The sequence below is a fragment of the Clarias gariepinus genome, chromosome 18, assembly GCF_024256425.1.
Source record: "Clarias gariepinus isolate MV-2021 ecotype Netherlands chromosome 18, CGAR_prim_01v2, whole genome shotgun sequence".
Taxonomy (NCBI): domain Eukaryota; kingdom Metazoa; phylum Chordata; class Actinopteri; order Siluriformes; family Clariidae; genus Clarias; species Clarias gariepinus.
Genome location: NC_071117.1, coordinates 21,960,005 through 21,985,711, shown reverse-complemented (window position 1 = coordinate 21,985,711; position 25,707 = coordinate 21,960,005). Strand labels below are relative to the sequence as shown.

General features: G+C 35.6%; 1 protein-coding gene and 1 long non-coding RNA gene across 6 annotated transcripts in view; one reads left to right on the top strand and one right to left on the bottom strand.

Annotated features, from left to right (window-relative positions):
• Positions 1-25,290, top strand: part of dmd (dystrophin) — a 201,531-nt gene extending 176,241 nt beyond the window's left edge. For 3 of the 5 annotated variants that reach the window (XM_053477074.1, XM_053477076.1, XM_053477077.1), the window contains 4 exons: positions 654-812; positions 886-1,126; positions 11,900-12,020; positions 18,212-18,305. In XM_053477074.1, coding sequence (XP_053333049.1) covers positions 654-812; positions 886-1,126; positions 11,900-12,020; positions 18,212-18,285 — 595 coding nt within the window. In that variant the 3' untranslated portion in view covers positions 18,286-18,305. Of the gene's footprint in view, positions 1-653; positions 813-885; positions 1,127-11,899; positions 12,021-18,211; positions 18,306-20,965; positions 20,992-23,368 lie in introns of those variants that run through there. The other 2 variants (XR_008355731.1, XM_053477075.1) reach the window with 2 other exon arrangements.
• On the bottom strand, positions 3,305-18,228 carry LOC128506562 (uncharacterized). The gene is made up of 3 exons (XR_008355732.1): positions 18,143-18,228; positions 15,599-15,840; positions 3,305-4,559 (listed from the first exon to the last, which is right to left on the bottom strand). It is a non-coding gene; the product is annotated as an uncharacterized LOC128506562 (long non-coding RNA).
• Positions 25,291-25,707: the final 417 nt, after the last annotated feature.

The following is a 25,707-nucleotide window of genomic DNA, read 5'->3' as shown; positions in this document are numbered from 1 at the left end:
TGTCAAAATAATAAAAGTAATAATAATCAAAAGGCTGGGTAAATAAATACGCACACATGTCCCAACTAAGCTATTTTCAGACACTCTAGAAATAGAGCAATAAGTCCTTTTGAATACATCTTGATCAGCATTTCACACCTGTACTTGTATCCCTGGTAGTTCCATCTCCTTCATATTACTAGGGGGTCTTTTTAGTATTGCCATGTCATTCCAAATTTTTTTGTCATTAACGGCTGTTGTTTTCCTTGGTTTATCTGTTTGGATGCCAGTTAGTACTGTCCGATCTGGACTTTCCAGTTTGTTGTCTTTGTCTATGCCCAATGCAGTGGCTTAGACTTCCTTTTTTTTTTACTATCAAAATAGTTTGCTTTTCTTTTGTGGACAGCTCTCTGGTCTCTATGTTGTAAGTTGTTTACAAGATCCAGATGTTAATCCCTGGAAATTTAAGGAAATTAGTGGTCTATTTTATTGAGTTAATTTTGCAGTTTAAACAGTTAATGTAATATTTTTGTTAAAACTCCTTGAATTAAATCTAAAATCTTCACTTCAACCACATCTTGATTGCTTAAATTCACATTTACTGTGGTGTACAGAGACAAAAAATCTTAAATGTGTGTACCTTTTTATGTAAATTATATATTCTGGTTTTGTAGGGATGACGAGCACCTACTGATACAGCATTACTGCCAGAGTCTTAATCAGGGTTCCCCCTTAAACCATCCACAAAGTCCAGCACAGATCCTTATTTCAATGGAGACTGAAGAGAAGGGGGAACTTGAGAGAGTTCTCAGCGATCTCGAGCAGGAAAATAGGTTTGATTTTAAAGTCCATAGTTAAACTTTTTCCACTGTTGCATGCAAATAATTATCCTTGTTAATGTTTTAGGAGACTTCAGGCAGAATATGATCGACTTAAAAAGGCCCATGACCACAAGGGCTTTTCACCTCTTCCTTCGCCTCCACCATTGCTACCTGTTTCACCGCAGAATCGTGATGCTGAGCTCATTGCTGAGGCAAAACTACTAAGACAACACAAGGGTCGCTTAGAGGCAAGAATGCAAATTCTGGAAGACCATAACAAGCAACTTGAATCTCAGCTTAAGAGGCTAAGACAGCTACTAGAGCAGGTGGGTAGAATGTGACCTCAAAAATGACTTCAATACAGTAAGTTAAAATAGGTTTCATATCTATTATATTCATAAGTAATTTATGTTTTCTTGGTCTGCATACACAGTGCCTTGCCAAAAAAGAGTCGCGAACAAAAAGATTTAATTACCTTTATGTTTGATTACAGAACAGTGTACTGTAGTAGGCAGGTCATGTGTGAAAAAGGTTGCTCATGCTCCCAGAACCATTCTTTTACAATCCGAGTCCTGGAATATTCCTGTACAAATCAGGGAAAATAAAATTTAAAGAGCTGATAACCTGGTCATTCAGTACATTCATCAGCTTAATTTTATTGCCACATAATGTTGCTGAGTCTAGACCTGACCAACTGAAGCAACACCAGATTATAACACTGCTTCCAGAGCCTTGTACAGTGGCCACTATGCATGATGGGCTCAATCTGGACCTCTTAAACAACAAGACCTTTTTCCATTGCTCCAAAGACCAGGAGATTGAAGCCTTTTTTTTTTGTTTAGTTTTCTTATGGCCGCACAGCTGTTAAGTCCCAATCCTGTGAATTCTAATCTGTTTCTAACATTGTGTATGTGTTGAAATGCTCTCATTTTCCCTATGGTCTTCATTGTAGATTTTTTCCACATTTCTTCCACAAAGTTGATGGTTCAGCACTTAAAATACTTTTTGATATGTGTTATAACGGGTTCAACCCTTTGTGCACGGGCAGCACCATAAAGTATGGACACTAGGCACAGGATATTTATTTAGGATAAATGGAGTATGGAAAGGGTTAAAAGGAGGGTATAAGGAATAAAGAGAAAGAAAGAGTGAACGTGTGCATGTGCAGGGCCATGGGCATGCCCCACTGGCATGTGGGCACAGGCTGGTGAGCGGTGATGGTGGACAGAATGGCAGCATGGGCAGCAGCTCCTGCACGATTTATTCTTGGTGGCTCTACTCTCGTGGGGTGGCCACACTGACCCCTCCCATCTCTTGGACGATGCCTTAGTCGAAAGTCACGCGTTGTGTAACATCCTACACTGTAAAAAAAAAAAAAGATTATTATTATTTATTTATTTTTAACAGGCAGTCTTAACGTAAAAAAGTTTAGTAATAAGTTTAAGCTTTTTTAAGTTTACTAAATTTTGAAATTTTATAGAAATTTGCTGGCCAAACCTAATATTTCACATTACTGTTTAGTTGACACATTGTGTACCCAGTTGCATTGTGTACAGCTTGTTCACACACCTCCTGTAGCTCCAAAAGGCCAGACTCTGACCTTAATCCACCACAGCAGAGCTCCGGGTGAAGAGAACAAGTGGAATCTTGTAAAGACAAAGATGATAGATTTAACCGAATATCTAGTTATAATCAAAAGTAAAATATATTAATAAGACTATATACCACCAGAGTGTAAAACACACAGTGTTTCTGGAATTCTAATGATGTTTTAAAGCCATGCATTCTTTTATATTCAAAAGGGTTTTATTTATTTTTACAGGTTTGTCATTCTCAGGAGTAACTACATGTTAGTTTAAATTAACTCACATTTAGTTTTTATACAGATAAGTGAACCAATCTTATACTCGTAGATGAGCATTAGTGACTCTGAAGCCGGAAACGAACCCAGACATTGTTATATCCCTTAACTTGAGTACTGAAGCGCTGCTACTCTTACCTGTTAAACACTTCAGGGTTTTCTCTGAAGGGTTTTCCTGGGCTCTGGATTGTCACCGATTAACTAGGCCTCTTCTGAGACTATGAGCTATACTACAGGAAATGAGAGCAGCACCTTCCCGAGTGGGATGGACACCGTCCCGCCCTAACAGGCCAGTTTTGCCCTCAAAGGTCTTCCAATTATCTATGAAGCCCACGTTGTTTTCAGAGCACCACCTGGACATCCAGCGGTTCAGTGACCATAGCCTGCTGTAAACTATGTCACCACATCTCATTGGGATGGGACCAGAGCATATTACGTCATCGGACATCGCGTTCACTATTTTAAACACCTCTGAAAAGTTATTCTTGCTTACCTCTGACTGACGAAGGCGTATATTCAATTCAATTCAATTCAATTTTATTTATATAGCGCTTTTAACAATGGTCATTGTCTCAAAGCAGCTTCACAAAGATGAAAGAAATTCAAAAAAAAAAAATAATAATAATAATAAAATATTAATAATAATAATAAATTGTGTATGTGTGAGAAAAATGTGTCTAGATAATAATGAGATGAATGAATGAAATTTCTCTGATGAGCAAGCCAAGGGTGACGGCGACAGTGGCAAGGAAAAACTCCCTGAGATGGCAATAGGAAGAAACCTTGAGAGGAACCAGACTCAACAGGGAACCCATCCTCATTTGGGTGATAACAGATAGAGATGATAACACCATGTGTGTTATGCAGCTGAGAGTACAATATAACAGAAATTCTTTAAATTAACATGAAGTCCAGTTCAGCATAGGGATGAGTCAGTAGGTGCAGAGGGCAGATGGGGTCTGGATCACTGGGAGCACAGGAGCAGGATGTGTAGCTCCAATCATAATACGGCAGAATTCAGCTGGAGCTGGTCCTTCTCTGGATGCCTCAGGATCCTCACAGGGTTGGCCTTTATCTACTGAAGCTGGTACAATCTCCAGATGCCTCGGGATGGGTAGAAAAGTACAGAACAGATGGAGAGAATTAGCGTAGTTGCCATTCAGAATAGATGTACTGAAGTATGAAGTTATGGGATGAGTTACGCGTATGCCAGATTAAAGAGATGCGTCTTGAGTCTACTTTTAAACTGGGTATATCATCATCTCCAGCATGTAACACTATCTTGGAGAACCTATGCTGTCCTAGAGGCCTAAGATTACCTGCTATGGTCCTCTGGCTCCCGGGATACACCCAACCACTGCCGCTGGCGCCCCTAAAGGCCTGGCTAATTTTACATGTCTCAGTATAGAGTCTCCTATAACCAGAGCTCTTTCAGGTTTATCAGTGGGTGCATCACTAAGGAGAGCAAACCTGTTGGACACGTGAAGCACAGAAGAGGTGTGCTCCGGTGGGCTAGCCTTAGCGTTAGCTTTGGCTGATCGATTATGCCGCCGAGTCGTCACCCACTCGCCCCGCTGTAAGGGCTCTAATGCCGGAGTCGGGGGCTGGTTATCTCCGCCAGCTGCACCCAGACTGTCCGCTACGGGAATAACGCTGCTCTCACACTCTCGAACGTCTGGATGCGCTTCTCTAACGCTTATATCTTCTGCGTCAGAGTGCTTATTAACACACACCTATCACAAATAAAATTACCACTAACGACGGAGAAAGAATGTCTAAACATTCTGCACTCAAAACACTGAACGAGCTGAATATTATCCATTATATCCTACCTGATTCGGAGTTTAGTTGTTTGGTGATGGATTCCGCTTGTTGTTCTTAGATGATACACGCATTCTCTGAAAAAGTGCAAAAAACTCCTGTTTTTTGCACTTTTTCAGAGAAAAAGTGCAATTAATTAGTTATTTAGTATAAACAAGAAAAGGCAGTGTAATTTAAACCCTGATACCAAATGCTAATTATCATTTGAAATGCTTATTATCACTTTGCTTTGCAGCCAAACTAAATGCACCAATAGGGGCAGGGTGATGTCTCTCCAGTGGCCTTGTACTGCTAACTGTTATGAAATCCCAAGTTAATAAAATTAATGGAATTCTTGCAAAACTGCAAGAATTCCATTAATGACTTAGCCCAATAAGAAGTTTGTTTGTTTGTAAGCAAAGCAATTTTACAAAATCGGAGTATTTCAATTTGATGATTTATTCCACAACCCAAAAATATTCACAAATAATTAACACAAAATCTAAAGTAAAAATAAAACTGCACTTTACTGTTGAAAAGAATCCCGTGAGCAGTGTTTCCGTTAGTGTTTTATGCACGGATGCGCGTGTATGTGTGGTTGCATCAGTTGTGATTACGTGACGCTCGGCAGACAAAGCACATGGTACTTCTTAATAAACAAGCAAGGGCTTGATATACAAGTTAAATTTTATTTAAAAAATTTGCTCGTCTTGCAAAAAGCTTACAGACTAAAGGTCCACTGTGTGCATGTGTGTGTATGTATTCAGTCATAATATTCATCTATTATAAAAAGAAGCGACATATACTTGCTGATTAAACACTGCATTTTTTTTTAAAGCGCAGCTTTAATTATTAATTATTAAATAATGGACATAAGAATTTCATGTTCTTTTGCTGTTTAGGTTAAATGTTGAATGATTATTTAAAACTAAAGCGCTTCGTGTAGATTCATGTCACGAGTCATTTTATCATACAAAGATTATTACGTTGTGCCCGGACCACTAAGCTTCTGTGGATTCCAAAATTTAAATTTTTACCGTAAAAAAAATAATAAAAAATAAAAATTACAAGCCTTTGAGCTGTTGTTTGTGCTGTTTTCCTTAATAAAAACAATAGACAGACAGAAAGAGTCTGTCTAAACAAAATTTTTTGCAGCGGTTTTGCAAAATGTCCCTTCGCGCCACCTGGCCGTCATTTCACAAATTACTTTAAATTGCGCCTGATTTTAATTCTAATTTTATTTGTCACATACACAGTCATACACAATACGATATGCAATGAAATACTTAGACAACTGCTTGTGACCTTAAAATTAAAGACTATGAATAGGAAATAAATATAAAAAATAAAAAAAATAGAAGGTAAATTTAACTAAGAAAGAATAAAATAAAATATAAAATTAAAATAAAATAACTGTAAAGTACAAAAATACACAATATAAGAAAATATATGAAAAAATATAGAACAATAATAAAAACAGCTGTAGAAAGTAGATTTTAGTAGAAGATTTTATGGACTACTTGTGTGGAATGAAGTTAGATATAAATGGTAATAAAAATATCCAGGGGCTGTGCAATCCACATATTTAAAGTGACTTTTGCATGCAAATATGCTCGAAAGTGATTTAACTAATGATCACAAAAGTGCAGTTGTGCAGTGGCCACTGGTGTAAATGAATGTCCAGAGTGAGTGCAAAAACCATATGTGTTGGATGCACCTTTTATTTTGGATGTTGCCGTTTGGCCACGGCATATATTATATATATATATATATATATATACACATATACACACACACAGGGGTTGTACTATGAAATTGAAACACTGCCCAATTTAGTGTTGGAGGTTTCATGGCTAAATTTGACTAGCCTGGTGGCCAATTTTCATTGATTGCTAATTAAACCTTCACACTCTGCGTTTACTGGGGAAATGTACAGAGTAATAGACAGAGTGCAGAGTTCGGTGCCTCATAGACAGGGCGGTGCAAAAAAATAAAAATAAATAAAAAATACAAGCGGAGGTAGAGGAAAGATACATGGCAGAGGATGCTGGGTCCTAGTGCACGTCTCTTACTGGTATAATCAACATCCGTGCACGCGTGTACCGTTTACTAAAACACTGACCATGCGTGTGTGTAAAACATTTTGTGTCTGTATGTGTGTACAGCGCAACATGAATATAGACAAGCCTCATTAGAGACGTTAAAAATCCATTTTCTCTCTCTGCTCAAGACTTAGCCTGCTTTTTTCCTGCTGTGCGTGTGCGTGCGTGCGTCATTGTTATGCCCTAAAATGCCCCCCTCAACCTAATCGCTATCAAATATTGTATTAGAACATAAATTCATAGGTTAATGGTTTAGAAATTACAAATTGCATTTGACAATAAAATAAACTAAGAAATCATATATGACGATAACAAACCTATGAATTTATATTCTAATATAATATTTGATAGCGATTATGTAGGGGGGGCAATCTATGGCAGAGGGGCATGTTAGCGCATAACACCGGAACGAATTGTGCTCGTAATCCAAGGTTCCTCTGTACAGTCATGGCCAAAAGTTTTGAGAATGACAAATTAGTTTTCACAAAGTTTGCTCCTAAACTGCTTTTAGATCTTTCAGTTGTTTGTGATGTATCGAAATATAATTACAAGCACTTCATACGTTTCAAAGGCTTTTATCGACAATTACATGACATTTATGCAAAGAGTCAGTATTTGCAGTGTTGCCCTTCTTTTTCAGGACCTCTTCAATTCGACTGTGCATGCTCACAATCAAATTCTGGGCCAAATACTGACTATAAAAGCAACCCATTCTTTCATAATCACTTCTTGGCGTTTGTCAGAATTAGTGGGTTTTTGTTTGTCCACCCGCCTCTTGAGGATTGACCTTAATTGTTCTCAATGGGATTAAGATCTGGGGAGTTTCCAGCCCATGGGCCCAAAATTTCAACGTTTTGGTCCCCGAGCCACTTGGTTATCACTTTTGTATTTGGTGCTCCATCGTGCTGAAAAAAAGCATTGTTCACCAAACTGTTGTTGGATTGTTGGAAGAAGCTGTTGTTGGAGGGTGTTTTGGTACCATTCATTATTCATGGCTGTGTTTTTGGGCAAAATTGTAAGTGAGCCCACTCCCTTGCATGAGAAGCAACCTCACACATGAATGGTCTCAGGATGCTTTACTGTTGGCATGACACAGGACTGATGATGGCGCTCACCTTTTCTTCTGCGGACAAACCTTTTTCCAGATGCCCCAAACAATCGGAAAGAGGCTTCATCGGAAAATATGACTTTGCCCCAGTCCTCGGCAGTCCATTCACCATACTTTCTACAGAAGATCAGTTTGTCCCTGATGTTTTTTTTTGAGAGAAGTGGCTTCTTTGCTGCCCTTCTTGACACCAGGCCATCTTCCAAAAGTCTTCGCCTCACTGTGCGTGCAGATGCGCTCATACAGTACCTGCCTGCTGCCATTCCTGAGCAAGCTCTGCACTGGTGGCACTCCAATCCCGCAACTGAATGCTCTTTAGGAGACATTCCTGGCGCTTGCTGGACTTTCTTGGACGCTCTGAAGCCTTCTTAACAAGAATTGAACCTCTTAAAGTTCTTGATGATCCTATAATTTGTTAATTTAGGTGCAATCTTAGTAGCCACAATATCTTTGCCTGTAAAGCCATTTTTATGCAACGCAATGATGGCTGCACGCGTTTCTTTGCAGGTCACCATGATTAACAATGGAAAAACAATGATTTCAAACATCACCCTTCTTTTAACATGTCAAGTGTGCCATTCTAACTCAATCAGCCTTAAAATGTTGACGAGCACAAGGCTGGAGAACATTCTCACCTGAGTTAACAAGACGATTACTGAAATGATCTCAGCAGGTCCTTTAATGACAGCAATGAAATGCAGTGGAAAGGTTTTTTTGGAATTAAGTTATAGATTTTCATGGCAAAGAAGGACTATGCAGTACATTTGATCACTCTTCATAACATTCTGGAGTATATGCAAATTGCTGTTATAAAACTTAAGCAGCAATTTTTCCAATTTCCAATATTTATGTAATTCTCAAAACTTTTGGCCACGACTGTATATATTTGGCAGATGAAAAGCATACATGTCTATGTTTTTTGTGTTAGTCCATTTTTATTTTATTAATACTGTAACAGCTTAAGAAGCAACATGTTTGTGCACTTTCTAAAGACTTCCGTTCTGTTTTGAATAAAGGGTTGGAAAGGAATTATTTTCTCAGTTTTCTGTTGTTCATTTGATTAATCATAAAAAAATAAGACAGATTAATCGATTATTAAAATAATCGTTAGTTGCAGCCCTAAAATCAAGTGAAACATTGTAGTTAAATGAGTTCATAATCACAGTACCAAAATTACAGTACAAATGTAGAATTCAAATTAAATCTTGTGAGTGTGAATTAATCTCACAGTGAGTCTTTAGATTTTATCCTGTGTAATTAGAAAATCTACGCATGTAGGCTTTGTCATCTTAGATTGTGTGTTCTTAGATTTTGTAGTAGATTTATTAATTGAAATAAACGAAACTAAATGACCATAAAAATTTAAACATAGAGGTGGAAACACAAAACGTGCTATTGCGTCAGCAAATGTCAATTTGTTTTCGCATTACTAAAGGAATTAAATGCAGAAGGATATTATAGTGTTCTTTAATAAATAATAAAAAACGTTTTAACAAATAAAATTTTTACACCCCAGCTGCGCTGTACCATCGTCGGCAAAACCTTATAAAATACAAGTGAAACATTAAACTAATTTACAATTACAGTACTAAAATTACAGGACAAATTAAAAATTTAAATTAAATATAGGCATTTCTTAGTTTCATTGAATTTAAGCAAAGTAAATGTTAACACAGTGAGCCCTTATATTTTAGCATGTGTAACACTCGCGTAGCCAGAAAATTCTGGGTGAGCATCAGAAAAAGTGGGTGTGTCACAGGTGTTATCAGATTAATGGGCAAAAACCATATAAGCTACATAGCCTTTATAAGACTCTATTTAAGTGCACGTACAATGAAGACAAAACGTTATGATGTAAAATAATGAAGGTGAAAGCGAACAAGCATACAGCGCTGTTCTGTGAAATGAACCGAAACTCTGTGTCGCCTCACAGACGTGAAAAAAAAAAATACTTAGAGAAAGCGAAATGTCTGCCTTTATATAAACTAATGGAAAACAAATTAGCTTATGTAATTCCTATTAAACGTGAATTATTGGCGCATTCATTGCTGCGGAGATGACGTGATGACATGATCACCTTCATCACAGCCGAAAGCAAAAACATTAACTTGTCAATGAATTATTAAAATGGCCAGAGTCAGTTTCCTTGCTGTTTTCCTTGCAGTTTCCTTGCTGTTTGACCATGCATTCATGGTCAAATAAAATCATTAGCTTGTGAAATTAATTAGCTAGTCTAAATAATAATGTTTTTACAAGCCCTTGAGCTGTTGTTTGTGCTGTTTTCTTTAATAACAATAGACAGATAGAAACAAAAATGTCCCTTTGCGCCACCTGGTGGTCATTTCACAAATTACTTTGAATTGCGACTCATTTATTTTAGCTGTTGCCTTTTGGCCACAGCAAAGTGTGCGACAGTAATAGACATTCCCCTTGAGTAACCACTGTATCAAAAGCCAGGGTAATGTCAGCATACCACCAAGAAGGACGAACCACATTCAGCAGGAGTAACTGTGGACACAAGTGGAAGCTGTCTGAAAGGAATATCCGAGTGCTAACTTGCATTGTATCTAAAAAACAAAACCACAGCTGCCCAACTCATTCTGAATTAAATATGCACCTCAACTCTCCTGTTTCCACCAAAACTGTTTGTCGGGGGCTCCACAGGGTCAATGTACATGGCCGGGCTGCTATAGCCAAACCTTTGGTTACTCATTCCACTGCCAAACGTCAGTTTCAATGGTGCGAGCAGCGAAACTCTTGTGCTGTGGACAATGTGAAACATTGATGAGTCCACTTTCACTCTCTTTCCCACATCTGGGAGTGTCACGGTGTGGAGAAGCCCTAAAGAAGCATACCACCCAGACTGTGACGTGCATCAGGATAATAATGCACCAATACACACAGCAAGACCGGTGAGAGCAAGAGTGGTTTGATGAACATGAAAGTGAAGTTGAACCATCATCTCCTGTGGCCAGCACAGTCACCAGGTCTAAATATTATTGAGGCCGTTTAGGAGGAGCGAGTCAGGAAACGTTTTCCTTTACCAGCATCATAGTGACCAGGCCACTATTCTGCAAGAAGAATGGCTCCAGATCCCTCTGAGCAGGACTTGTATCTGTCATTTCCAAAACGATTGATGCTGTATTTCCCGCAAAAAGAGGCCCTACACCATACTAATGAATTCTTGTAGTCTAAAACCAGGCGTTTCAGTTTCATTGTCCAACCCATATACATGAGTATATGTGTATATGTATATATACTAAAAAATAGTTCAAAGGTTAAAGCTGATCAGCTTTAATTTAATTAGTAATATTATTTCAGGTTGAAATCCACATACATGTTTGTCTGTCTTTCTGTAAGACAGAACTCTGTCTAACTTATTAATACAAAGAAATAACATTATGTTATTAAATATACTGAAAAAAAACATTTGTAAGATTGAGTATCTTACGCCATGTTTACGCCAAGTTAAACTTTTTTTTCCAATCCCCAAAATGTTTGGAGAATGTTTGTATTTTTTTTTGTTTGTTTGTTTGTTTTTTTTTTTTAAAGTTCTGTGTAAATGCTCTTCTCTAAACATCCCAGCTAATAGTTTCTGAAATTCTCATACGAGAGCACCTGGTAAAACAACCACGCTATGGTCAAATTTACTGAGAGCTTTAACTAAAAAGCACTTGAAATGTATCTGCATGATTTTATGTAGGGATGCACCGAAATTTCGGCCGCCGAAAATTTTCGGCCGAAATAGCATTATCGGTTTCGGCATTATCGAAACGTAAGAAAGCGCCGAAAATAAAAGCCGAAATTGTCGCCACGCCTCTCCCATCCTCCCGTCTCGTTCGCGCTGTCATTACGCATCAAACACGGAGTATGTCGGCGGTTTGGAAGCACTTCAAAGTTTCAGATGAGGACAGCAAAGTTGCAATATGCAACATTTTTTTTAATACAAACAAAAAGAAAATATTTTAAACATGTTTTTTAATGAAGCCATTTTCGGTTTCGGTATCGGTTTTCGGCCAAGTGCATCCAAAAATTTCGGTTTCGTTTTCGGCCCAGAATTTTCATTTCGGTGCATCCCTAATTTTATGCATTGCACTCCTACAGCATGATTGGATTTACATGAATGTGTAGGTCGTCCAATTAAAGTAGACAGTGAGTGTATATACTAAACATTGCTAAACACCAATCTCCTTGGTTAATGAGTCTGGTTCCTTCTTTACTTATGTCCTAGCCACAGGCTGAATCCAAGGTGAATGGCACTGCCCTGTCATCTCCCTCTACTGCCTCCCAGAGATCTGACACCAGCCTGGCCTCACTGCATGTGGCCACAAGCCAAACCACAGAGACGATGGGTAAATCTCCCTAACAGTTTAACTTTGAAATTAGGTAGTTTAAAAAAAAAAAAAAAAAAAAAAAATTATATATATATATATAAATAAAAGATTTCCAGTTTAAATTGTAGACTCTCTTTTACATAAACAAGTTATGATGTCTGTAATAATTACATTAAATAGCGAGCTATACATGTAGAATGGGTAACGATTACAAATAATTAGGATACTTTATATGTATGTATTAAGAATTTATTCAAGAGTGTCATGTAAACATGAATAATATATGGATGTTTTAGGGGACTGTTTTATGGGACTGTAAGACTAAAAATGTTGTCCACCCATAACATGTAATTTTTTATCTTTTTTGTAATACTTGGTTTAGAACCAAGAACCAGGCTGGTCTCAATGCTATGTCCATGCAAATTTACATTTATAAGAAAAGCTGTTGTTAAAAACTATAAGAGGGATGTTTTATACAATTTACATTGCCAAGCAAAGAAACCAACTTCAATCTAAATCTAGATCACTGGAATTGAGTTAAGAACTGTCCAACATTTTATAAAAACTTGGAAGGATGGTGCTGAACTCTCAAATACATGGAAGAAATGTGGTAGGAAACAAACCATAAATAAAGATCACTGAAACGCTTGAAGTTGCATTGTAAAATAATTTTGTAGAGATTTTACCTATGATTTTTAGTGAAAGTAAGAGCATGTCCACAAACAATGCAGTGGAAACTCACTTTGACAGTAAAATGATGTGTGGCCATCGGAAAAATAGTAATTTTAGGAGTCAAAATATCTTTTACTTTTGCTCTTTTACTCTTGTTGTCGGGCTGCATGATTAATCAAAATGAAATAAAATGTAAAAATCTATTTATTTATATATGGAAATTTGTGACAGTGATTCACTTAAGTATTTCTCTGCAATAATGTGTTCATTTATTTACTTGACAACATCCCCCAATGCAGTATCGGTCACACTCACTTCCTTTATCTTGCTTCCTCATTTATGGCATTCTGCTCACTCACTTGCCATGTAACAAGGAGGCGAAACCTAAACAGACTAGTCAGTTTGCCTGGTGAAGTTATAGTAGTATGCCCTTATTTTTGTGTGCAAAAACTTGATCAAATAAACTTTTGCATTCAGATTTTATTTTCACTCACTTAAGCTCTCATTTTACACACGTACTCAAATCGCCTTTCCACTTGCTCAAACTGTATATCCAGTCTCTACCTTCCCTATACTCAAGAAAAAGGAAAATGTATCTCTTCATAATACAAAACAAAAGCTAAATGTTCAATAATAGTGGAGGTAACATTGGGGCCTAATAGATGATGCTAATTGGCCACTTGACAAAGAAAGTATAAAAAAAAAAAAAAAAGTTGAATGCATAGTGAAAAATAATTTCTCCTAATTCTTTGATTTGTGCCATAAACATTTGCCATTACCAGTATTCACAATTCACATTTATTACAGTTTGCAGTCATATTAATTGTTAAAATAGATTTATAAAAAGCAAAAAAGGTGTATTCAGGACTAGAGTCTATTTGCTAAGGTTGGGGTCCGGACCACCCTTAGGTGGTGAGGTTAAGTTTAAATGGCTGTTTTTCAAAAAAAAAAAATAATTTTATATATATATATATATATATATATGGGTGATTCCATCTCAAATCAACCAGTGGGTTCCACCACATGATCACAGATTTTGCTAATTTTTTTCACCAATTGTTGGTATTGCCATGAAAATAAAAACCCCAAATTTTTTTTGTCCCAACTCCCACTCGTTAAAAAATAGCAGCCATCTTAATTTTTGGCCTTGATGCGCTTCGAGACGTGCCACACCCCTTTTTGAAATCCTCTTTTCTTTGATAACTCACTTGCTATGATGAAACTGGGTATATTTATGTAATTTTTCTTGTAGATTCAGATTCTGCAATCAAAATTTGGCTATTTCTAAAAAAACATTTTTGTTTTTTTCAATAAAAACCAGGGGTGTGTTATGACCTGTTTTATAGAAATCAAAAATTAATCGTCCAGGTTTTGCAACATTTTATGATTTGACACACAGAAATGTACTGCAATATTTGTAGAATACTCAATGCATACTCAAAATCTGTTCCTTTCAAAGTAAAATTTACCTCAAATTCTTCTGTAATGCATGTCTAGGTAAAGACTAATTATGACGTTATTCATCCTTCTACACTGAAAGGACCAATCACAGTTTTTTTTTTTATCACCCTGGGTATCTGATTCTGAAAGAACAAAGCCCACAAAAATGAGTTCATGGAATAAGACCAAAAGGGTACATGTACGAGACCGGTCAAGTTGCAGTGACACAAATAATATTAACTAGGAAAGGCATGCACTTTGTAGCTACCAAAGTCATTTTGATAGGAAATGCCTCCACAAATTTGTAAAAATTTTTATAATTTTTGTACTGGCTGGCTGCACCATCTGAGAAGTAATGTACATGATTTAAATTTGGTAGAAGAAGAACTTTCAGTGGATTCATGAGAACCTTAAACTTGTGAACAATAGCACTGTGTTTCCTTTCATTACTGACAACACAAAAACTTTTGCAACTTAATGAACCATCGTTTTCACTACCATCCCTATAGTACACCACGAAGGGATGCAGAATCACCTGGAATGTATCCCAATGAAAACCTTGAACAGCATCCTGACAAATGAAAGAAAAGCATTCAGCAAAATCCATAAGGATAACAGCCTCCTTTCCAATGGGAAGTTTCTCCTTCAGTTCTTTCAAATAAGCAGCTTGGGCCTTGGCTGTATAGTGATGAGCTGTGCAGGAGTCAAATTTTTCACGAAGTCTCATAATGAAATCAGACACTGACAAAGACATGTCAGAAATTTTGCCATGGATTTCATGATTTCACTGCTTGAACTGAACAATGTCATCTGGGTCCAAATCAGCATTTTCAAATATACCATCAAGATTAGGGCTGGGCCATATTATACCTTTTACGGTAATACCGGTACAATGTTAGGCAATGATAAGAAAATAAAATATCGCGATAGAATATGGGTAAACGCGCATGCGCAGTGCCTTTGTTTCCAAACGCTTATGGTGGAAAAAGCATGGCGGCGACAGAGAATAAGAAGGGCGAAAGCGGATCGTTGAATGAAACAGATGAACCAGAATTGGTTTGTATAAATGGTGCAACTTCAGTGGTGGAATTTGCATTTGCACTGTTAAATTTTATATAGCTTTAATGCACATACAAACAGCTGTTTGTTAAATAAAAATAAATTGTTTTGTTTTTTTTTTGCACTAAAGTTTTGTAATTGTAAAGTATTTTGTCTCGTGTCAATCATATCGTCAGTTATATAATTATCGCAAATTTTTAAATATATTTTGTGATAAATATTTTTGGCCATATTGCCCTGCCCTAATCAAGATAATCAGATAGTTTTGATTTAGGGGGCACTGCTCACACCTGTGCAACATATAGTCACGAGAATCCAAAGAACAGACAAGCTTTGCCATCAAGTCTTTGTAATCAGATTGTGATTAAGATAAACTACATTGGAAAGTGTAAGTTAATAAATTAACATGAATGAAACACACTCACCTGCTTTTGCTTTTCTCCACTTAATTAGTACCAAGAAAAAGATGATGCAATCACCAGGTTCCTTGAGTGCGAGGTCACTCATGGAGTTGGTTGGAGATAATTCCACTTTCTGATCAGTATAAACCTGAATGGTTTAGTTACAGGATACTGTTTGACAGTGATACATGTACATTACATGTACCACCATAAAATGACACATTTACTGGTAGATGAGGCCTATTGTGTAGATCCATGTGTATTCTCTGTAAATAAAATGTGCATCAAATCGTAAAACATTTGCAAAACCTGGACAATTCATTTTTTGATGATTTCTATAAAACCGGCATAACACACCCCTGGTTTTTATTTATTTTCAAGATGAGGTGATGTGAAGTAACCCCCATTTTTTGTCGAAAAGGGGTACCCCCAAAAATGTGTGACCTTTTCAGACCAAATTTTGTAGATAAAATAATTGTGAAATTGAATACACTGATACACATAACTCTAATTTTGGGTTCTGTCTCTTAATGTCTTTAGTGGCACTATTTGGTAAAAATATGAGCCATCTATGCTTTTGAATTAACACATGAACTTTTGAAAGTACATTTATAATGGAATTTCTTATATTTTTGAGTCAGGCCGAGTTTTGCAGCCTATTAAAAAGATTTTATGGCTATTTTTATCATTATTTAAAGTTTTTCTGGAAAATCCTAATTTTTCGGACGTACAATTGTTTGTTTATTCTACATTTGGCTCAGACAATTGAGACTAATCTGCTAAAAAAATTATTAAAGTTGTGTAATATTTTAAATATATCAGAAATCGATTTTTTTTTAAAATATTCTTATACACCTGGTCACACCGCTAACATTTATCTAGCATCGCCATCCAACAGGAAATGGGGCCTTAACACCAGCTCAGATGATAAAACACCATGGGTCCATATTTTTCACTTCTCTGTCATTAGCAAAATGGAATGCTAAAATTTTAGAAAAGGTATGTTTTTTTTTTAATAATGGCGTCATTTAATTTCTGACATGGTGCCTCAATGCAATGTCAAATATAATGCTTTTTCAGTACTCCCCATAAATTGTCTGTTGGCCACTTCAATAACTCAACTTTATTGACATTTTGGAGGTATGCTTCGGGTCATTTTCCATTTAGATAGACTTCTTTGCAACCCATCACGTCCAAATAAATTTTGTTTTTCTGAAGTATTGTTGCTGTAACAATAGTTGACTGCTAGGTGCAGTTTAAAATAAACGAATCAAGTTAGATGTCAGAGTATTTGTTTTTACTTGTTTGCTTGCTGTTTTTTTTTTTGTGTCAACCCTGATCAAGGTTACTATGGTTCAAGTTTGTGTTGTATGAATTGTACAACCTTCTTAGTCATTACAGTACAAGCAATTGTTTATTGGGCCAACATTACGGATCAGTAATGACAATAGTTACAGTAGCAAGGAATAATACTGAGGTTTCTCCTGGTGGCTACAATGGCTTACTAACTTTGACAATTATTCTGGACTTAAAATATGACTAAGACTTAACTGCTAGATTTATTTAGTTAAGATGGTATTGGGCATGTGTTAAGATTGTTTGACACCTAGCAGTGCAAAGTTATGTTTTTATTTGTAAAAGTCTATATTGAACAACTATTAATAAAATCTCATTTATCCTGGGGGAAAACAGAAATCACTAGTGTCCATAGCGGCCATGTCCCCCCCCAAATCTGAACTTGAAGATAAAGCCACCAAATAACATTTACCATTTTATTGACTAATTTTCAGACTGGATAAAATTAATGTTGACAGCTGTAATTAGTTAAATAATTTACCAAGTCATGTACAAAAACTGTAAATGTCCAGATGTTATGTCATATCCCAGACTGCACCACTACAAACATGGACTCTCTAACAGCCCCATGTTCGATGTGCCACTACACAAACAATGATCTGATAAACTCTGTTACTATTAGTCACTAATTCTGTTACTAAAACATACATTAGAAATTCTAATTATGCTTCTGGTTTGATTATCTTGTTTTGTCATATTTTGCCTGGACTTTTTTTTTTTTTTAATAAAGCATTTTCTGTAACCGTCTCCTGGCACCAGGATTCTTTTCTTAAAAAACAATTAAACCAATGCAGTAACAATTTTTTTTTTTTTTTTTAGTTATTTATAATAATAATAATAAGTCAATTCTGGTTAGGATCCTGACAGGTTGAGGAATAGAACACTTTGCTCAACATTGTAACATTTGAGTTATATAAAGTATAGTTACAGTATGCATTTTAAGTTGATGAAATTGTGTTTAGATTTTGAAAGTTAGATGCATTGTACTGAAGTGGAAAGTCTTCAGTAAGGTTCTAAACTTGTAAAACTTAATCTGCAACCAAAGTACTCAGCAAGCATATGCAACAAATAAATTGTCTTAAGAAGGCTTACAGTATGAACTTTGTCATGAATGTTGCTAAATATCTAAGGGGGGGGATGTACATCACAAACATTTCCCGCACACTACTAAGGGGTTTGGACCTTTCTGAAGTTGGACTTCTTTATACTCACCTTCAATTTTCAGGTCTCATAATTTTACAGCATAATGGTCACTTGGGTTCTTTGTGTTGTATGTGCCAGGTGGTGATGAATTGTCCGGTGCCTTCCAGCATCCAGGCAGTGGGTTAGGAGCATTAACTGAGCAAACCAAATAAATCTATTCCACATGGACAAGGTAAGGTTTTGTGATCATTTTTGGGGGGGGAAAAAGATAGTAAACTTACCCTCAGTTACCATGCCAATAAATCATTACATTTTTCAATTTAAGTGTAATTGCATTTTTACATTGTGTTGGTAAAAACATGGATCAGGTGAAAAAGACCTTATTAATTTTGATAAGCTTACATAGGCAAGTTGTACTCTAAAGTACAAGAAGATAGTGGACAATGATTCAACATATTGTACAGCTAAACAACCACACCAGGTTGTTGGAAGAGCATGGAGGTTGGAGCTCCTTTCACATTTACAAAAAATAACCATTTTTAAGTGTCAAAACTGCAGTTGTATTTACATATTACAATAATACAATTTGGAAACATTTTAATCTTCATCTTAATACTACAATATAATATTAAATTACTAATGCAATTGATTTAGTTCGACTTAATTTAAGTTAAAAAAGTTTACAGTATTTCTTTAATCTAAATATGTGATGTCACAGGGCGGAGCGGAACGAGGTGAATTCAGGCGCAGATGAGTGACAGCAACGTTAAACAAGAGCGCGGTCGAAATGCGGAAGCGGAGGTCAATACCGGGAGATCAGTCAGCGCAGCGTCTAAGCCAAATCGTAAAACGAGAGCCGTGGTCAGAAGAGGAGGCGTTAAATCGGTAACTGGGAAATCAAGCAGCGAAGAGACCACCCAAAAAACGAGAAACAAAAGCCAGGGTAAAACAAGGAAGCGCGAGACAAACAAAACCGAAAGCAACACGATAAACAAAGCGAGTTTGGCAACGTAAAAGCAGGAAAAATAAATGCGAGAGAATCGAGGCAAAAATACACAAGATAATCCAGCGATTTAAGCAGCGCACAGAGCGTGCTTAAATGCTGGATTAATCAGACGGGGATTAGAGGCAGGTGTGCAGACGGGGCGGAAACAGGGGCGTGGGAAAGGATACAGACAGACTAGGGTAAACATGAGCACATGGAGAAACTGAGCGTGGGGGAAAAAAGCACGAGGTAGACGGGGCATAAATCATGACAGATGTAGTGTAATACAACTACATTAGAACACAATTATTGCAATTTATTTTATTAAATAAGTAAAAAAAATCAATAAAGCAACACACTTAAAACACGAAAAACAACTTTTACACACTTCAACCGTGCTGCTGTAGGAGACACTTTTTGAACTTAATTTAAATTGTTCATATTTGTGTATTTGCAGTACAAATACTATATCAATTGCAGTAGTCATTTAATATTATATTGCAGTATTACAGTATTAGGATGAAAATTAAAATGTTTCCAAATTGTATTATTGTAATATGTAAATACAACTGCAGTTTTGACACTTAAAAATGGTTATTTTTTGTAAATGTGAAAGGAGCTCCAACCTCCATGCTCTTCCAACAACCTGGTGTGGTTGTTTAGCTGTACAATATGTTGAATCATTGTCCATCTTCTTGTACTTTAGAGTACAACTTGTACAACCTATGTAAGCTTATCAAAATCAAAAAAGGTCTCATTCACCTGATCCATGTTTTACCAACACAATGTAGAATGCAATTACACTTAAATGAAAAATGTAATGATTGAATTATTGGTATGGTAACTGAGGGTGAGTTTACTGTTGATGTGTTCAGTCATCAATCACTGTATGACTGGACACACCCACAGTGTTCTTTTTTAGTTTTTACAGTATCCAGTTCTCAAATAAAAAATATATATTTAATTATTCTTTAGAAAAAAAAAAGGTATGTGAGTATATTACAAGGCTGAGGTCTATATATGAGGTCAATGCAAGTACAGTAGATATAGTGGACTGTATTTTTGTGAGTAACGTGTTTCTTGTTGTAAATATAAATGTAATTCTGATGCAACTTGTAAAATGTGCTTTTATTATAAATAGGATTTGATTTAATACATATTATAATAAATATTATAATATTACAATAAATTTAACTAATGTTTTTCAAAGTTTTCGATTATTTCTGTTATTTCTCTATTTCTGTTATATGAGACATTACTGGGGCGTAAATGAAAAATTAAAAAGGGAGCCGCCAGACAAAATTTTTCAACATGCTCTAATTTTCCACCCAACACTAATGAGCATGACATAATTCACGCCAACCTTTACTGAGCTCTCCAGACATTGTAACAAATTTGCACAGTGTCGATTTGGTAGCAAATTCTGCTGAGTAAAATGGGGTATTAATCAGCTGCAGTCAAAAATGTTTCAGACGGGTAAAAAGGTAACACCCACGTTAAAGTTCTGTTTAAAGATTTAGTGATTCGTGTTTAATTGTTTAATTCAGTAAGAGAACATAGCATTGTTTTTAAAGAGTGCTTTAAAATCTTACGGTAAATTTGTCATGCACATCACTGAAATCCATCAAACAAAGTGAGTGAAAAAATTTTCCTGGGTTGCGAGAAATGGCAAATATATGTATAGCTGTTAATTAATACATTTAAATACAGTACAACTTGGCTTACAGTTCAATAATTCTTAATAGACAACAGATATATTCAGAATTGTTGTCATTTAAGATTATACAACCAAATAATAAAAATAATAAAATACACTGGTAATTTTTGAGATATCATATAATAATATGAAGTTGTTAAGAAGAATTGACTAACCTATAATGATTTTTTTCCCTTTCTTTTTGCTTAAGGAACTGAACAGCTAAATCCATAACAGGTTAGTATGCTGTGCTAACAATGATACTAATATAGCTTGCTTATTTGTTTTTGCATTTAAATTTTTCTTAAACGAAAGGAAAAAATACATGGCACATAGCATATAACTGTATACATTTTAAATACAAAAAAATATTTTATAGCATTCACTGCAACAAGCCAGGCAATTATTTATAAATATAATTTTCTGTGTAAGAGCAACGAATAACCCATTCAAACCCTGTGCGTTCTGGAAAGGAATTTCACATTTTTAAACCAGAGTTCTATAAAGAATTCAGAAAAGGATACAATTAACCAATAAATAGGACAGGTGTTTTGGACTCTTTGAAAGCCCTGCCACCTTTCTTCATCACATATTAGTAATATACTGACTCTTAGTGATCTATTATTTTTCTTCTTAGAAGATTCGTAATTGCTTTTTGTTAATAGAAAATGTTGGTATTAGTTCATTTAAAATAGAATAGTAGAAAGTATGTTCAATACCACAGGGTGGCCCAAAAGTCTAAATCCATAGAAATATTTCTTGTATATTAAATTTGAAGCTTTTATTTCAGAACCAAGATGGCATCAAAACTAACAGTAAAATATTAAATAGAACCACTAACACCACTTTTATGTTTTCTTTGGTGCCAACTAAAATTTTTTGTTTTACTGAAGTAATTGGAATTGGCCCAGAACAATCATTGCAATGAAGGAAAATAATATTTTTCTGCATGAAAGGTTTGTTATTGTGGATATGTTTAACTTTGTTGTAAGTTAACAGTCTGAGTGTGACAAGTGCCACAATGTTGGGAGGCTATCATATTTAAATAAAATTATCCAAAACCCTTAGTTAACAGTATGGTTGAAATAACATGGGCATTATGTTGGGCCAAAAAAAAAGAAAGTCAAAGGCAGACATAGGCATTCAATGAAATGTTCTATAATCTAACATTTTAGAAACTCCTAAATGTAATTAAAAACAGCCACATTTCATATATGATAGCCATATATCATCTCTACTTTTTTTTTTTTTTTTTTTTTTGCTTCAGTTCATAAGCCTAAGTTTCTGTTTCCAGATGATGTTCCTATGATAGGGAATTCAATATGTATGTGACTATACCCCATCATTGAACCTGGGGCAAAAGTGTTTTTTTTATAAATTTAGTTTGAATCTGATGAATTTTTTAAAACACATAGCCAAAAAGGCTAACATATGACAAAAGATTACAATACAAATACACACACACACAATGGGCAATTTGGAAATCGACATAGTTAACATATCTTTGGACTATGGAAGGGCCTGGAAGAATACCAGGAGGAAACCCACCAAACACAGGGTGAATTTGATTTCCACATTTGATGTTTTACTTCTTTTTATTTGTCTTTCGGCTGTCCCCTTTCAGGAGTTGCCACAGCAAAATCATCTGGCTCCATACCCTAACCTCTTTCTCCTCTTCTCTTACACCAACTAACTTTATGTCCTCTCTCACTACATAAATCTCATCTTTGGTCTTCCTCTAGACCCTTCTAGACCCTCTTGACCCTGGTGGTTCAAACTATAGGGATGGTTTTAATAAGGTGATCAGTGCCTGATTTACTGATTCCAAATAGTTCCAAATAATAAATATTTATACCATCAGAACCCTTCTGTGCTTTTTGGCTCCCAGCCGGCAGTCTTTTAGTGAGAAGGGCTGCCTTTCTGTAGTTCTCTCCTTTTTTCACACAGTAACTCTGGTTCTCATTTATAGTAACCCTTAGGTTCTTGGTTACTCTCAGATTAATCAGTTGGGTGGCCAGATCTGGAATAACTGTTTGGTTGTTACAAATCTTTTCTATTTAAGAATGCTCTTGAGTGTTTTCAATGCTGCTGAATGTTTCTTGTATCCTTCCCAATCCTGTCTCTTGGATATACAGTTAATTTCCTCAACCTCATGCATTTGTTTTCACTCTGACATGCATAATCTACTGTTATATCCAATGTTAGGCACAGGCAGACTTCAGTCATGTTGTAGACACATCTCAAGCTTTTTGCAAGTATCATAAAATGTCTAAATGGGATATTTTAGTGTTTTTAATAAATCAACAAAACTTACCAAGCACATTTTTTACTTTGTGGAGGATTGTGCATAAAATGATGATGGGAATTTGATTTGAATCTATTTTAAGATAAGTGTGAAACCTAACAAAATGTGGAAAACTTAAAAGTGTCTAAAAACTTTTTGTTGACCGAAAAAGATGAAGCCTAATCATCAGATTAAAATGCAGAGTACTGCTATCCAAGGGCATTGTGATCTTGCATGCCTTGTTCAATTGCATTAAGTAAAAAAGAAAAAATGCTCAGCCTTAGTTGTACTGTATTTATGTTGACTTACGGTTTTGTCTTTTTTTTCCAGGGATTAACATAGGAAGGCTCATCTTTACAATAACATTGGATATGCCATGGAATTATTGGTCAATGTGATGACAGAAGAACAGGGTTTATACTTGCATATTATGACATCTAAAATTGTCATGATATTTACTTATAAAATTGCATGCTTTTGTAGTGTGACAACTGAACAGAATATGTTTACAAGGGAAAATAAATAAAATCTATTTTTCTGGGTGGTCATGGTTTCAAATTGCTGATTTGAGTAGTTTCGTACAGGTCTAGAATTGTTTTATTATTAAAAATGTTTTTAATCTTCTATGCAATTAAAAAACATAAAGGGTAATAACATTTAACACTGGTTTAAGCATGCTCCTTTGTTTTGCAGTGTGTTAACAGCAATTTAGTGGTTTACTATAATGGAATTTTTATTATAGAATGGCTTTGTCATTATCATTGTTTGCAGGGAATGACAAATGCATATTAAACGTCAATCACCTATGGTTTGAGTTATATGTGTCTCTGGATCAGTCTTCCTTAACTATCCCACATTGAACAAACATATTTTAGGGCACATATTTTAGCACTATAATATCACTATTTAGTGTCGAGGGCCCTTTTTTTCTTGTAAGGATTTTTTTCCACCATCTGGGGCTTTATGGGGGTCTTAACATGTTCACAAAGTCATGTAAAATTGGATTTTCAGCTTGGGCTGCTAAATGTCATGGGCTCTACTCAAAAATTTTCACTTTTGCAAAACGCATATTACATACAATACACTACACACATCCTACACACACTGCACATCCCACGCCTCCATTTCTGCCCCATCTGCTCACTGGTCTCGAATCTCGTGCTGATTAAGTTTGATGAAATAATTTAAATTGCACTTTTCAAATCATTCTAGTTACATAATTAGTTCCAGAAGATATAGCTAACTTCTTGGTCAGCTGAGTAGGACAATTAAGATTTGTTATAATTGCAGATGCTTTACGCCACCATATATTTTATGTTAGGCAAAACAATCAGAGATCTGAGTAGATATCACTTTCTGAACATGTAGCCATTTTGCATAATACCTGCTTATGCCCTTATCCCCTGCCAAGATGAGCACTTGCTAATTTATTGTATGCAAACACTTCTACTATTCAGAATGTTACCTGTTAGCAATTAAACAGATTAAAGTAAGAAAGTAAGATTTTGAAAAGATTTAAAACAGACAAAGAATTGAGAATGCAGATTCGGGGGGGAAAAGAATCCTTTTAGAGGCTGAAGGAGAGACATGCAGTTTTATAATGATGGCATTACATGTTAAGCATTGGTTTAGATGAATTGATTAAAAAAACAATTAGGACAGATGGTTTAGACATTCTATATAATACACACAGACCCTTATAACACAGGTTTTTTTAAATCTTATTAAAGTTTTAACATTGCTTGAACACAGCACAACAATACACGACTCAGAGAGAAGCACTCAGCATGGGAGCAGTCCAGGTAAACTTGTAGAAAAAGGAGAGCAACAACCATACACTTTTGTAAAAGCTATCTACAATACAGTTAAATCTTGCTTTAAGTCCTTGGAGGAAAATTTTACTGACATTATCTAAGACTAAAGGTAACTCCAAGTGAAAATAATTTTTGGATAATTGACAATGCGCGTATTATTCATTGTAAAGCGGCAGCTTACATTTTCTAAACGACCCATCTTCTGCACCAAGCCTACATTATAAGGTAAATTAGTACCTCACTTTTCTGCAGCCCATTCATGGACATGCATATACTGTCCACATATATGCAGTTTAGGGTACAAATGTGAAACAGACTTTAAAAAAGTTGTTACTCATGTATGCTGGAACGCATAAAGGAGTTGAAATTGACCACTTCAGCTGCAGGTGCTAAAGAAATAAAGCATTTTCCGAGGTCTTAGTTTTGTACAAGCTCAGTAAAACATGCAAAATACGTTTTTATTCAATTTTTCAGGTAAAATTTCTTTCAGTTTTCGGCTGCATTTCCTGAGGTCGTTGCCTTGTACGAGGTCAGGAACATGGAAAACTAATGCATAATCGAGTAAAACTTGCACACTTGCATACGTTTACATGCAGTTTTCAAGGTCTGTTAAAAAAGTTTTTATTTTATATTATCCCAATATATAAATATATAGCATATTTTAAATTCTTCTATATGATGGAATGTATGAATGTGTTGGAAATTACCATTTCTTTCACTTTAAGGCTGCGGATGTTGAATAAAGCGTTTCTTACGAGCTCAAGAAAATGGAGATCATACAAAACTAATGCATGGTCAAGTAAAACATGCAAAATAAGATGATATGCAAGTTTCAAGGTGAAAATGTGAAACAGG